The sequence below is a fragment of the Sylvia atricapilla genome, chromosome 3 (genome assembly GCF_009819655.1).
Source record: "Sylvia atricapilla isolate bSylAtr1 chromosome 3, bSylAtr1.pri, whole genome shotgun sequence".
NCBI classification, from domain to species: domain Eukaryota; kingdom Metazoa; phylum Chordata; class Aves; order Passeriformes; family Sylviidae; genus Sylvia; species Sylvia atricapilla.
This window is the reverse complement of record NC_089142.1, coordinates 77,240,765-77,252,861: the sequence shown is the minus strand read 5'-3', so window position 1 is coordinate 77,252,861 and position 12,097 is coordinate 77,240,765. Positions and strand designations below refer to the sequence as shown.

The following is a 12,097-nucleotide window of genomic DNA, read 5'->3' as shown; positions in this document are numbered from 1 at the left end:
TCTGACACAAAAACAAGTTCAGAAGAGGCAAATCCTTTTGGTCACAAGTCATCTCCACAGGGAAGCCTTTCTGACTCTACTTGTCCCAAGGGAACGACCTGTTCTCATGAAGACCAGGCAGTCATAAACCTCTTGATAAGGCCGAAGCTATTTTAAAAACAAATCACCGGTTAGGAGTGTGCCCTAGAAAGCATCTCTTTAATTAGGCTCTGGGGGAATTTGTGACTGTGAGAAGGCTCTCCCCGCGGCCTGCTCCGCCCACACCGCCCAAAGTGCTGTGCTCAGGGTGACGTGGCTGCCCGTGACCTCAGGCTGCACACCCAGGCTTACTCAGATAAGCCGGGAGCGCAGGATTGTAAACAACAGTGCGTGCATTCTTTCCACACCACGGCGCGGTATTTATGGCGCTGAATGCAGGAAGCTTAGGAATGGGTGAAGGGTAGCCAGCTCCAACAGTGACCCAGCTCCAAGGGCAGCAGGGTAAGAGCCCAGCTCCACCCTCACTCATTGTACAACTCAGCCAGAGAGCTCAATAAAGCATCTTTATTCTGTACATTTATATAGATGCTTGGAGAACCAGGACAATCCCCAGCATTAGAAAAATTCAAGACAACAAAACAGCAATTATGAATAGCATGGCACCAAGAACAGTCATGCCACAGATGGCAGGGATGAGGTGAGACCAGCCATCAGCTGTTTCAGAAAGGTCACAGCACCCCCCTTTGGGGCACAAAACACCAGTGCTGCTGCAAAGAGCTGGAGTCCCCCACCCCAGGCAGCTTTCTTTGTGACCCACTAGCACCAAAGGGAAGAGCCTGCTGACAGCTAGGACCTGTCCTTCTTGCAGGCATTGGTGAAAAGACTGTATTGGAATACCCAGCCCACTGCCAGAATGGGGAAAAAAGGGGTCCTGCTTGAGCAGTCACCCTGAGCCAGCATCTCCTTTCTCTCTGCTGGGCATGCTGCAGTTTTCAGCTGGATCAGTGCTCCCTCCAAGGGACAGGTCACTCCTGCAACTATTAAGCTGCCTTCCCTTCATTTATGCTACCACTTGACAGGCTTCCCCTCACCTCAGCACGCTCTTGGCAGGGTGCAGCCCCACCTTCCTGCCCCGCGATGGCCTCGCCCAGACCCACGGCCCTGCACGGCCCCATGGCAGTGCCTGTGCTAGCGGCCCAGCTGCAGAACTGCTCAGGAGGGCAGAAGGGCCACTTGGGTGCCCAGGGCTATCACAGGCCCTTGCTCTTCTATTCAGTCTGGGCTAGCAGGCCACCACACCAACCAGCAGGGCTTGCTGAAGGCCTTTTGCTCACAGCACACACATTTGGTCTAACAGTCAACAGTAAAACCAAAAGCCTATGTACAGCTTCACAGACCCTGCTGCACCCTCCAGGTTGCACAGCAGAGCTGCATGAAAGAGTGGGAGACCTGCGCTCCACTCTACAGAGTCCTTGCTGGTAACATCAGCTTTCCTTTGACAACAAACACCAGTGGCAATGGAAAGAAAGGAATTTGTGCTCCAAGAGGAATAAAAATCATGCCACTGTTAAAACAGAAGTTACCTGGTTTTGTGTAGGTAATGCAGCTTGTCCTCCTCACGCATTAAGGCAAGTGTGCGAGGAACAAAGTGGGCTGGGAACAGCCACACCAGGGAGCCCACCACAGACCATTGCTACTAACGTGCAGATGGCATCTTCAGGTAAATATCCATAGAAATAACTTGCTCACACCAGCACAGGCCCAGGCCCTGCTCTGCTCCACAGAATGGCCTCCTGTCCAGCTGCTGCACGGAACAGATGCAAGTACAAACTCTGTCTTCGTGATGTTATATCAGGAGGCTGTGCCACTCAGAGCAGCCACAGCTCCCCTCAAGTCAGAAAGAGGGATGCTGAGGGAAATGTGTACATGTCAGTGGGGAACAGGACATCTGTCCAACAGTAAGACACTCAGATTGGAGTAACGCAAAACCAGTGCACAAATGGACACACAGCAGATTAAAGCCAACCAAGATTCAAAAGGTTAAAAAGTGTCCTGAATGCATTCTGAGAGGTTCAGCCAAGCCCCTGCTGTGGGTAGCATGGCCTCTTCCATCCCCTGCCCAGAAGGATGTGCTGAAGGATGACTTGAGAGAACACTGTTATCAACCCAGTGCTCAGAGAGCAGATGGGGCCAGACCTTGTGTCAGAGATGGAAAAGCATCCCTTCACTGCTTGTCCTCAAGGGCGCTGCGCCTCCCAACCAGCAATTTTCAAAGAGTAAACAAAGCCAAAACTTGCTTGCCCAGGTCTGCAGGTACCTCTGATCTATTCTGAAGGAGGGCAGGGTAATGAACGCTGCAGGTGATGTGGAGAACATGCTTAACTTGTCCCACGTACGTCACTTGAGTGCAAGAAACTCTCCCATGCTCCATCTCACAGTGCCGAGGAGGGACATCCACACTAGAACGGGACAGCAGCAGCTCCAGGCATTGCTCTGAAAGCCACAGGAGCTTCCAGCCTTCTCCCCAGGTGCTGGTGATTGGATATTTCTCTGACCTACTGATAGTCAGAAGCTCAGCTGTCCAGGCCCCAGGGACTCCTCCAGGCCGTTTTCTTTGGTGGTGATGGCTTGGAGGTCAGTGACATGCCCAATGCCTTTGGTGACTCCTTCACGGAAAAGTAGTTTGGCTCCAATCTTCAAGTATTCAGGATGCTTGATGAACCTGAAACAGACAACTGCCTTCTCTCCTGTCCGCAGCTTGTCCTGGAAAGAAAAATGGGAGAGCTTAGATTCATGCCCCAAGCTGATGCATGCAGAAAGAGGTGCATGTGAATGGTAAAAAGATGAGGCAAATGAGCAGCCTTCTTCAGGCTGCATGGCTTGAGCCCTTCCCATTACTGCATACATAACAAGAGACAGGAAGACACAAGCTCTGATGGATGGAGAGTTCAACTCTTAACATGTTTGGAGGAAAAGCAACCCAATGGGCAGGGAAAAGGGTTAGGAAGGGACACAGCTATGCAAAAATAACCCCAGCAGTCCCCAGCTTTACTAGAGGACATGGTGGAATCCCAACAAACCCCACAGGGAAGTCCATCTTCCTCCCCTTTCTTCCCATGGCCTACCTTTCCATGGATCTTCTCTACGATAGCTGTCTGTCGCACATTCCCCACGTGCACTGTCACCTGAAACCCCTTCCGGAAAGTTGTGGCATGGAATAACAGCACGATCTCGGCTTCAAACACTGAGCAGATGGTGGGGTTCATTTCTGGGCTCACCATGACCATGCCCTGCAGAACAACCCAAGGCTCAGACCATTAGAGCCAGTCTCCTTGCTTCTGAACAGCGCCCAAAACCACAAATACACCTCCACTCTGTGACTTGGGCTTGCATCCCATTCTCAGCCTTGTATTCATTGTACTTTGTAACCTGGCCATTTCCTCCCCTTCCAGCAAGTTTCCTGCAAACATTTCTACTTCATTCCCATCCTAGCAATGAGAGATGTCCAGGAAAGCCTCTAGCCCTGCTCACTGGACCAGTGAACAACCTGGCAACAGCAGGACTAACCTTGCGCAGCAGGGAACGGTCGAAGGGTCCGAGGGCCAGGGTGGCTGCCTGCCCAGCCCGCAGCACGCGGCAGGCAGAGCGGTTCCGCTGGATACTGCACACTTTGAGCCGGAGGAACTTCCCGTCGTCAGTGGGACCAACCACCAAGTTCTCCCCTTCTCGGCAGATCCCACTGCCCAGGGTAGAAGAGCAGGAAACAGTCAATCAGGAGACAAAGACATTTCGCCCTCCAAGATTAACCTGAAAAAATTCCCCAGGGCCAAGTCTTTGGACTCTTACCCTGGACCAACCAACAGGGGCATAAAGCTGCTGAGAATCATGATTTCTTACAGCAGGAGTGACAGCCACACTATCACTTAAGAATCCCAGGTACAGACAGGGGCCACTGCACTCCCAGTGCTCTTCCACACTGCTTTGTTTCTGGTGGAGAGACCTCAGATGACACTCCTTCAGTGTGGATGTGCTGGCGGCCAAACTGCTCTGATCGCTCCCGAACGTGTAGGGACAGCTGCCTTTTCATGGGGTAGTGGGCAGTTAACCAACCCCTGCTGGAATCAGAGGATCTACCTTTTACATTTCCTCCCCATACTTGAGGAAGGAAGAAAGCAACTCCTTTGGATCATGCCTGACCCCTGCCAACTCTAGACTCCCTGTAGGGCTCTACTGTCACTTGGCTCAGTCACCTGGCTGCAGTCAGGACTGAGCCTCACACAGCTTCCACTTCTGCAGCAAGTGACTCTAACCTTGTGGGAACTCCAGCAACCATTCACATACACACATATCTGCCTAGGCTCACTTACCTTGACAGAGTTCCTCCCACAACAGTCCCCACCTCTGGCACCGTATAAATTTCATCAACCTGCAGTAAGGCCAACAAGAATAAGCTGCTCAGACAGACAGCTATGAAACAACACTCCAGAATGAGGACAAAGAGCCCGCTCCTTGTGTGGAAGAAGGTGATCTCTCTGCTGGTCATCAGACACTGGTCTCAGAGCTTCACCAGCCCCCACTACCTTCCCATTAAAGGAACAAACCTCTGCTTTTTAAATAGCAACCAGAGAAATTATTTTATCCCTGAGACAGACATCTCTCATGGTTAGAACAGATCCAGCCACTCAGGCTTTTCTCAAGGACCAAGTCCTTTTTTTCATGTCTCTCTCCTTCATGTCCAGGAGTTCACCACATCTCTACCCGTGGTGTCCAAATTCCCCAAACGTCTCTCCTCTGGCACAGCAATGAGTCTAGTATTAGAACTTGAAACAAACTACCCATACCCACCTGAAATTCTGTAAGTTGCTGCATTAATTCTTCCTGCTCTTTACTGTTGGTCAGTGGAGGGAGGATGTTGAGGAAGACTTTCAAGAGATCCAGGTTCTCCCCAGAAACACTGGACAGTGTGAAGATTGGGGTGATGCTGTCAGACACAAATAGACAGAAATAAGCAGAAGGCCACAGCACTGCTCCAGAAGGCTTTTGGGATTCTGAATCTACTGAGACCCACAGGAAGATGGATACTACACCAGTAAGTGGCTAAAGCAGGAAGGCTAAGTACAACTCCACAGTAACCTCTGCCTCAATGTTTGGTCGAGGCACCAATCCCTTGTTAACACACATTATTCTCATGAAGAAGTAACTCTAATGCAGCCTTTGCTCCCAGAGCCCAGCAAAAAGTTTGGGAGGGAAAAATGCCTTCTTGGAATATGCAAATGTAGGAAACTTGACAAGGAGCAGAGATGTTCAAGATGTAGTCACCTCCCCTGTGTTCACCCTTCCCCAGCTCTGCTTGGCAGCCCAGCCTGAATTGCCTGCTCCCTACAGAAGAAAAGAATGGTCCCTTACTTGGGAGATTGTGCAAACTGTTGTGCTGCTGTAACAGCATCGTCGTCTGAATTCACAAGCAGGGGGAGCTTGTTGCAGCCTGGTTGCTTCAGGATTCGCTCCAGCTGCTTCACTGTCCGTTCCACAGTGGCTTTTGAGCACAAGTCGACTTTGCTGATGACAATGAAGAAGGGGACCTTGAGGGCCATGGCCAAGCCCAAGTGCTCTCGTGTTGTGCCCGCTGCAGGAGACAAGTGTAGTGAGAGTGTAGGTGCAGCAGCAGCAGTTACCACTGTAGCCTGTTTATGCTGATAGCTGTGCCTCCTGGCTATCCCACAGGCCCACTCTAGAGATTGCACTGTAACTGCTTAGTTCATCATGCACTGAAAAAGCACAACTATTCTTTTAAACAAAACCAAACATCAGTCCAGAAAAATAAAAACCACCAAGAAATTTTGGGACTGATCTGTCTGCTTCAGAAAGATGCAGTACTTTTCATTCTTTGGCCAAAGTTTGCCAGAGAACAGTCACAAAAATGTCAGAGATAGATGTGGGAGAACTCCAGATGCCTTTTTACAGGACTTTGGGATTCATCATTCCTAAGAATATGTCAAAGTTGTTTTCTTTTCTGAAAAACACAGCCCCAGATCCGAAACAAAGCCTCTCTGTCCAGGGTACAGTTTAATGTGATCTACAGCTGGTAAAAGGATTCTAGATCTACTCCCCTCCCAGGCACTTATAGACACTGGCCTACAAGATATTAGTAGAAGCTTACAAATTAATAAACTTTTCTGACAACCACTGAGAGCTGACAAGGACCCATTCCCCCCATTCTCCATTCCTCTTCACATATTGCAGTAAATCCATGCAGGCAGGGCAACACTCACCAATGCCAGTGTTGGCGCTAACCACCAGCATGGCAAAGTCTGGGCAGTAGCTGGTGAGGCCAAAGATGGTTGTTTTCAGATACTTATGGTGGCCAGCAAGGTCAATGAAAGTGATCATTTTGGAAGAACTCTCACAGATCTCTTCTGCTGTCCGGGAGTCACTGTAATTTACCACCTAAGGGATAAGGAGCTTGTGAGAGAGGCAGCCCCAGCAGGCAAGTAAATAAAGCTCAGCTCTTGTCTATCCACTTTGATGTCAGAATTACTAAGTAGAGATCATTCACCATGGGTGCATGAAAGTGTCTGCTGCAGACAGACTACCAACACTCAGGTTCAGTTCAAGGAACACAGAACTGTGCCACCTCTCTTCCCTCCTGTCCCACTCACAGTTCTAACAGGTGGGCAATCCTGTTCTCCTCCAGCTTTCTGAGTTCAGCAACCCACTCGCTTACCTCTCCTTTGCTGTTGAAGCCAAGGATCTCAAAGCTGATGCTTGATGTCCTTCCTGATTGGATTTCATGGAGATGCCGGAAGAGGTTGAGGCGTGCTCTGCCACGCCCGTTGTCTAGTTCTCCTTGTGTTAGGACACCCAACAGTGTTGACTTCCCTGAGTCCACATTCCCTAGGACAGCTACTCGAAGGTCTAAGAACTACAGGAAAAAGAACAAAGACATCATTAAACTTAACCACTGTTGTGCTGAGTGCATGAGCACTACTGGACAGTGGAGATGCAGCTCAGAGAGCTTCCCTACATCAGGGACATGCACCTTTAATCTTCCTCAGATTCTGCTCCTGCTCCCTGCAAACTACTGCCCAGCAGTCACGACAGACTTTCTAGAGTTGAGATGTGACATAACAGGCTTTGATATCACAAAAAGGTCATTTGCTGCAGCAGACCTCTAAATCCTTCCTTGTTTGCACACAGGTCTTTATCAGAACCACTGCCACAGAAGCAAAATCATTTTCCACCTCTGATCCAGTCAATCTCCCACACTGACATCTGCCTCAATCACAATCTTGGAGATAAGTGTTATCATCAAGCTTCCCTCTGACAGCCCTTTAAAGCACCTGCTATGGGCCAACCTATGACAAAGCGCCTTTAGGGTTTGGGCTCCCATCCCAAAAGGAAGCTGCTCATACAAAGCCTATAGCTCTCCAGCTGGGGAAGACAGCCAAACCACAGGTCCCTACCTGCTGGTTGTCAGGCACCTTTCGGACAAGCACCTCCGTTATCTTCCTTGGAACATCGCTGTCGTAATCGACCTCCCTCTCCCGAAGCACCGTAATGTCAGCCCCAACCCTGCCACAAAGACAAAAGGAAGGAGTGAGGCACATTTGTACTTGACAGCTCTTGCACCTGTACAATAACCTTGCACCTCTGACAAGCAAATGGGGTGAAGGCTGGGGATAGCACGGAAGGAGCCTCAAGCTTCCAGACAAAAGCCCTGTAACTTTCCTCACGTTTCCAGAGCCTCATGACTGAAGGAATGTCAGTCATCCAGGGGCTTTGCAGGATGGAGCTTAGAGTACTGCAGGGAGGGAGCCTCTCTACCGGAGGCAGCTCACTCTCGTGGGCCCTGCAGGTGAAAGGGAGCACGTACTTCTCTGCCATCCGGCGCAGTGTCTTGAGCGAGGCTCGCATCTCCTCCTCCGAGAGGCCCACCAGCAGCCCATTGTCCTCCACGCCGATCTGATAGACTGCCTCACCTCGGCCCTCCTGCAGTCGCCACTTCATCTGTGTCACCAGGTGCTCAAAGCGATACTGCGAGGGGTTCACCAGCTTTAGCTGTTTAACAGACAAAGAGTTCTAGTCACAGCCTGGATGCAGAGGCAATCCCACTGCCCAGTTCTGTGAAGCAATGCTCCCAACTCTGACCCACCTCTAGAAAGCACAGCCTGTATTAGTGTCTGAACAGAAGCCATGGGACAGGTGAGAAGGGGTTTCACAAAGGTACAAACATATGGTAAAAGAACTTTCCTGCCCCATGACAAAGGGAACTGTACCCTGCCTGCTGCAGAGTTAAAGACAGCACTCTGGGACCAATCTGTGAGACAGGAGCCAGTAAGTGCAAATGGCAGAGCAGCCACAAGAAAGTAGCAAATCACTTTCAGAGATATCTGCATCTCTCTCTCAAGAAAAATACAGCAGGCATCATATACTAGAAGAGATTCCTAAAAATGAGTACTGAGATCAAACTTTTCCAGCTCAGCATACTGGGTAAAGCTTTGCACACAGACACAGAAGATGAATGTAGTTCCTTAGTGCAGTGTCCACTCTTCTGTCCTTTCCTTGGCCATGTTACCCATAGGCTGTCTTTGGTGAAGTTACTCACTGCAAAATAACCCTCTGGGAGAAAGACCTCCTTCTGCAACCTCAAAAGTCTCACCTTGTACTCGATGTTCCCATCTTCCGCCTGGTCAGAGAAAGAAACAAGACAGAACAGTTAGATGCTGTGCCCACACAGACTTCTACAGGCACTAGCTGCCCATATATTCTGAAGCTCAAGCTGAGGATTTCAAAGAGAGGGAAAGGGGCAGAAAGAGACTGTTAGGTCCCACCTTTCTGCCATTCTTTCCTCCTACACTCAACTAGAATTTTCCTTATGGTTTATTTGTGCTGTTTGCATCCCACATCATGACACCAAAGGACAAAACTAGAGGGGGACACAAGGGTCTGGGGGGTAATTTTTTTCTGGACAGTAAAGAATAGGGCCAGCCTAACAGTAACAGAGAGTTCCAGTTTCAAAAAGGCACACACGAGTATATGATTTAAAGTCTCCCCCCTCACCCATCCACGGACCTGCAAAATGCCACCCACAGCATCCCACTCCCACCCTATCCAGCAGCTTCCACCCATCCATCCATCCAATGTACACAGAAAACAGGGGCCTGAGAACAAAAGCTTCTGCTTCCTCCCCTGTTCAGTGATACTCTCCTTCACCCAATTAGTTTTTCATTGACTCCTTTCTACATCCTTATGTATCTTCTCTCTATAAGGAAGGACTACAGACATAAAGAAGCAAGGTAATGACTCCTTTGCCAGCTAGTCACTGGTCAGAGAGTTCTGGAGAAACAGACCTGTTTGGGACTGTCTGTACACAATATGCTCAGAAGTATGTTCTCAGGAAAGGCTGAAGCCAGATGGTAACAAAAAGGCCCGAGTACTCATCAAACTCATTTCAACCAAAACAGGCTCCAGCTTTCCAAAGAGAATATTTAATTTTACAACTGGATATACAATATTTAAGTAATTTTCTCCATTGATTCCCATTGATTAGTATAAGGACCACTAAGAAAGGGCTGGAGCCTGCAGGAAGCCACATACTCTGTTAGACTAAATGGGGCTGGCAACAGTAATCACTTCCTTTTCCTCTGGACACCTATTTGCATGTCAGGAGAGGCAACAGCCCTCTCCTTGCCTTCCAGCTCAGCTCCTAACCACAGCGGTGCTTACAGTGGCATAAGGCCAACCGAAGTTCTCAATTGTCAGCTCGGTTCTCTGGCAGCAGAGCTGTGCCCTGAGAAAAAGGTACTGGTAGCAGGTTTTCCTCTCCTGCCATCTACCAGCTTTCCAGTTCTAACAAAAACCCATTCACCTACCGCACTGTCATCTAAATAAGGAAGTGGGTCTTCTCCAAGGCACTTGAGACTAGAAAAGCAACAAGGCTAGGCTTGCTGGGGCACACTGCACAGGGTAGCCAGAAACAGGAAGCTGTTTTGAAACCACAGGGGCTGTCCAGCCTTCAGCTGAAAGGAACAAGAACTAAACTGCGGCTGCAGGGCACAGTCCTTTCCGTGGAGAAGATCTAACAGTAGCAAAGCACTGTTTTGCCATCTTCCCAAGAGTCCCATGCCTGCCTTGTGGAGGAATTGCTCGCTCCCAGCACAGGCTATTATATATTTTACAGAAATATCTCACTGACTGGGGCCGAGCAATTGAGTCCGAGCCAACGTCATTCTCCCCACAGTGACAGTTCTATGAGAGCGGTGACAACTGCCCCAGCTGAGCACACACCCACGTACTCCCAGTGCCACTTCTTCCTGCTGCAAGAGACAAGTGCCTCGCCCTCTGTCCATACCATCCCCAGCCCTATGTAAGGAAACAGCTGTCAAATTAGCTGGGAAGGGAGTCACCAGGACCCGTTTGGCAGCTGGAAAGGGGCTCAGACCCTCCACATCGTCTCTCGCGGAGAGAGAGACGCAAACGGGATGTTTGAAACTACGAGGCGAGGAAAGCTTTGTTTTCGAAGCAATTTCGATCGCAGGCGGCAAAGCGCCCACAGACAGTCGGAGGCAGTGCGATACTACTCACGGACAGGGTCCGCTGGACCCCGCAGGGAACTCCCTGGCACCAGGGGCGCAAGCACAGCCGGAGGAGAGCTCGGGGCAGGCGGGCACACGGCTCTCGGGGCCGGGGCTGCCGGACCGCTCCTACGGCTGCCGTCAGCCCGACCCGGCACGGCCCCGCACCAGCACCGCCGGCATCTCCAGCCAGACCCGCCACCCAACCTGCGGGGTCCGGCCGTGGTACCGACCCGCTCTGGGGGGGACACCGGCCCCCGGCCCCTCCCGCCCCTCAGCGGCGGTGCCCCCGCCCCCGCGCCTGCTCCCGCTCCCTCCGCGGCTGACGGGACGCGGCGGCTGCCGGAGCTCACCTCGGGCGGCAGGTACGGGGGGTTGTTGGCCTTCCCTCCGCGGCTCCGCCCGTTCTTCTTCTTCGCCTTCGAGCCACCGCCACCGCCAGGCGCGGCCCCCCCGCGCCCGCGCAGCGCTGCCCCTGCCCCACCGCCCGCCGGCCGACAGCAGCCCCCGAACAGCTCCGACACCCGCGAGTCCATGGCGGACACCGCGGCCCCGCCGCCCCGCTGCAGCGCCCGCTCTGCTCCCCGCCCGGCCCCGCCGGCCCGGCTCCGGCCCCGGCGTCACCGACCGCCGCGCGGCGCCCCGGGAAAGCGAGTCCCGCCCGCCTACAACTCCGAGAAGACACCGCGCGCCGCCCGCTCGAAACTACATTTCCCGGCGTGCCCCGCGGCGCGACCCGCTAGCTCCTGTACGGGTTCCATCCGCGGGGGCTAATGGGAGTTGGAGTCCAAGGGAGAGGGCGCCGCCTGTCGGCCGCGACCGACAACGCGCGGGATGCCGCCGCTCCCCGGGATCTGCGAACGCCCGTAGGTTACCCCTTTGGCAGTTCACAGCGCCAGGTTCCCTGGTTATTGACATCCAGCGATCAGTCAGACTCTCTTCGGGAAACTGGGGCACTTTTGAAGATCTTTGGCACTGAAGCTACCTCATGACTACGCAGAGGCAGCAGCCCGGTACAGAGCGATACCAAAGAACACATTAAGAACCAAGGCGGGGGGCGGCCGGAACACCAAAAGATCCTCTAACTGTGCGCCGCATCCCCTCACTAAGTATATTCCCAGTGTCTAGTTCACGGCCACAGCGCCTTCTCTTTCCCCGCCACATGGTCTGGGGAGGGCGACGCTGGATCATCGTTTGTGTACAACTGACACCCTCCGCGCCGGTCTGTGCACAAGACGCCGCGGTTCCTGTAAAACAGCCTCGGAGCCGTCCCGCCCTCCACTCGCCGTGTGCTGGAGGCGGCACCCAATGGGGCGGCGGGAGCAATGTTTCCAAACACGGCACTCCCTGCAAGCTCCCCGCCTTCGGCTCCCCGCGGCAGCGCCACAGGAGCTCCCTTCACAAGACACCAGAGCTGCCAGGAGCGGTACAGAGGACAGCGGAGCCGCTTCCTGCGGCCCTCCCCAGCTAGACCTGCAAGCAGCAGCCGCAGCTCCCGACCCGGCCTTAGCCGGGCGACCCTGGGACGAGACGGGGACGGGGAG

The 12,097-nt window shown here is 52.4% G+C and overlaps 1 protein-coding gene across 3 annotated transcripts; it reads right to left on the bottom strand.

Annotated features, from left to right (window-relative positions):
* Positions 1 to 529: 529 nt before the first annotated feature.
* On the bottom strand, positions 530 to 11,228 carry GTPBP2 (GTP binding protein 2). 3 transcript variants are annotated; one of them, XM_066315874.1, is made up of 13 exons: positions 10,907 to 11,228; positions 8,639 to 8,665; positions 7,853 to 8,037; positions 7,443 to 7,551; positions 6,704 to 6,901; positions 6,252 to 6,426; positions 5,386 to 5,605; positions 4,825 to 4,960; positions 4,347 to 4,405; positions 3,547 to 3,718; positions 3,105 to 3,269; positions 2,535 to 2,742; positions 530 to 2,438 (listed from the first exon to the last, which is right to left on the bottom strand). In XM_066315874.1, the coding sequence occupies exons 1-12, from the start codon at positions 11,087 to 11,089 to the stop codon at positions 2,545 to 2,547; spliced, it is 1,827 nt and encodes a 608-aa protein (XP_066171971.1). In that variant the 5' UTR covers positions 11,090 to 11,228; the 3' UTR covers positions 530 to 2,438; positions 2,535 to 2,544. The 3 variants fall into 3 exon arrangements, with proteins under 3 accessions (XP_066171971.1, XP_066171972.1, XP_066171970.1); XM_066315875.1 differs by having other exon boundaries at positions 2,539 to 2,742; XM_066315873.1 differs by having other exon boundaries at positions 530 to 2,742.
* Between the last annotated feature and the right edge of the window lie 869 nt (positions 11,229 to 12,097).

Excerpts from the sequence above, each read along its gene's own strand:
- GTPBP2 (XM_066315873.1), bottom strand. The coding sequence starts at position 11,089 with ATGGACTCGCGGGTGTCGGAGCTGTTCGGGGGCTGCTGTCGGCCGGCG. Across the intron at positions 7,552-7,852 it reads CTGCGCCGGATGGCAGAGAA|GGTTGGGGCTGACATTACGG; the intron begins GTACGTGCTCCC and ends TCTTTGTGGCAG. Across the intron at positions 3,719-4,346 it reads GTGGGAGGAACTCTGTCAAG|TGGGATCTGCCGAGAAGGGG; the intron begins GTAAGTGAGCCT and ends TACCCTGGGCAG.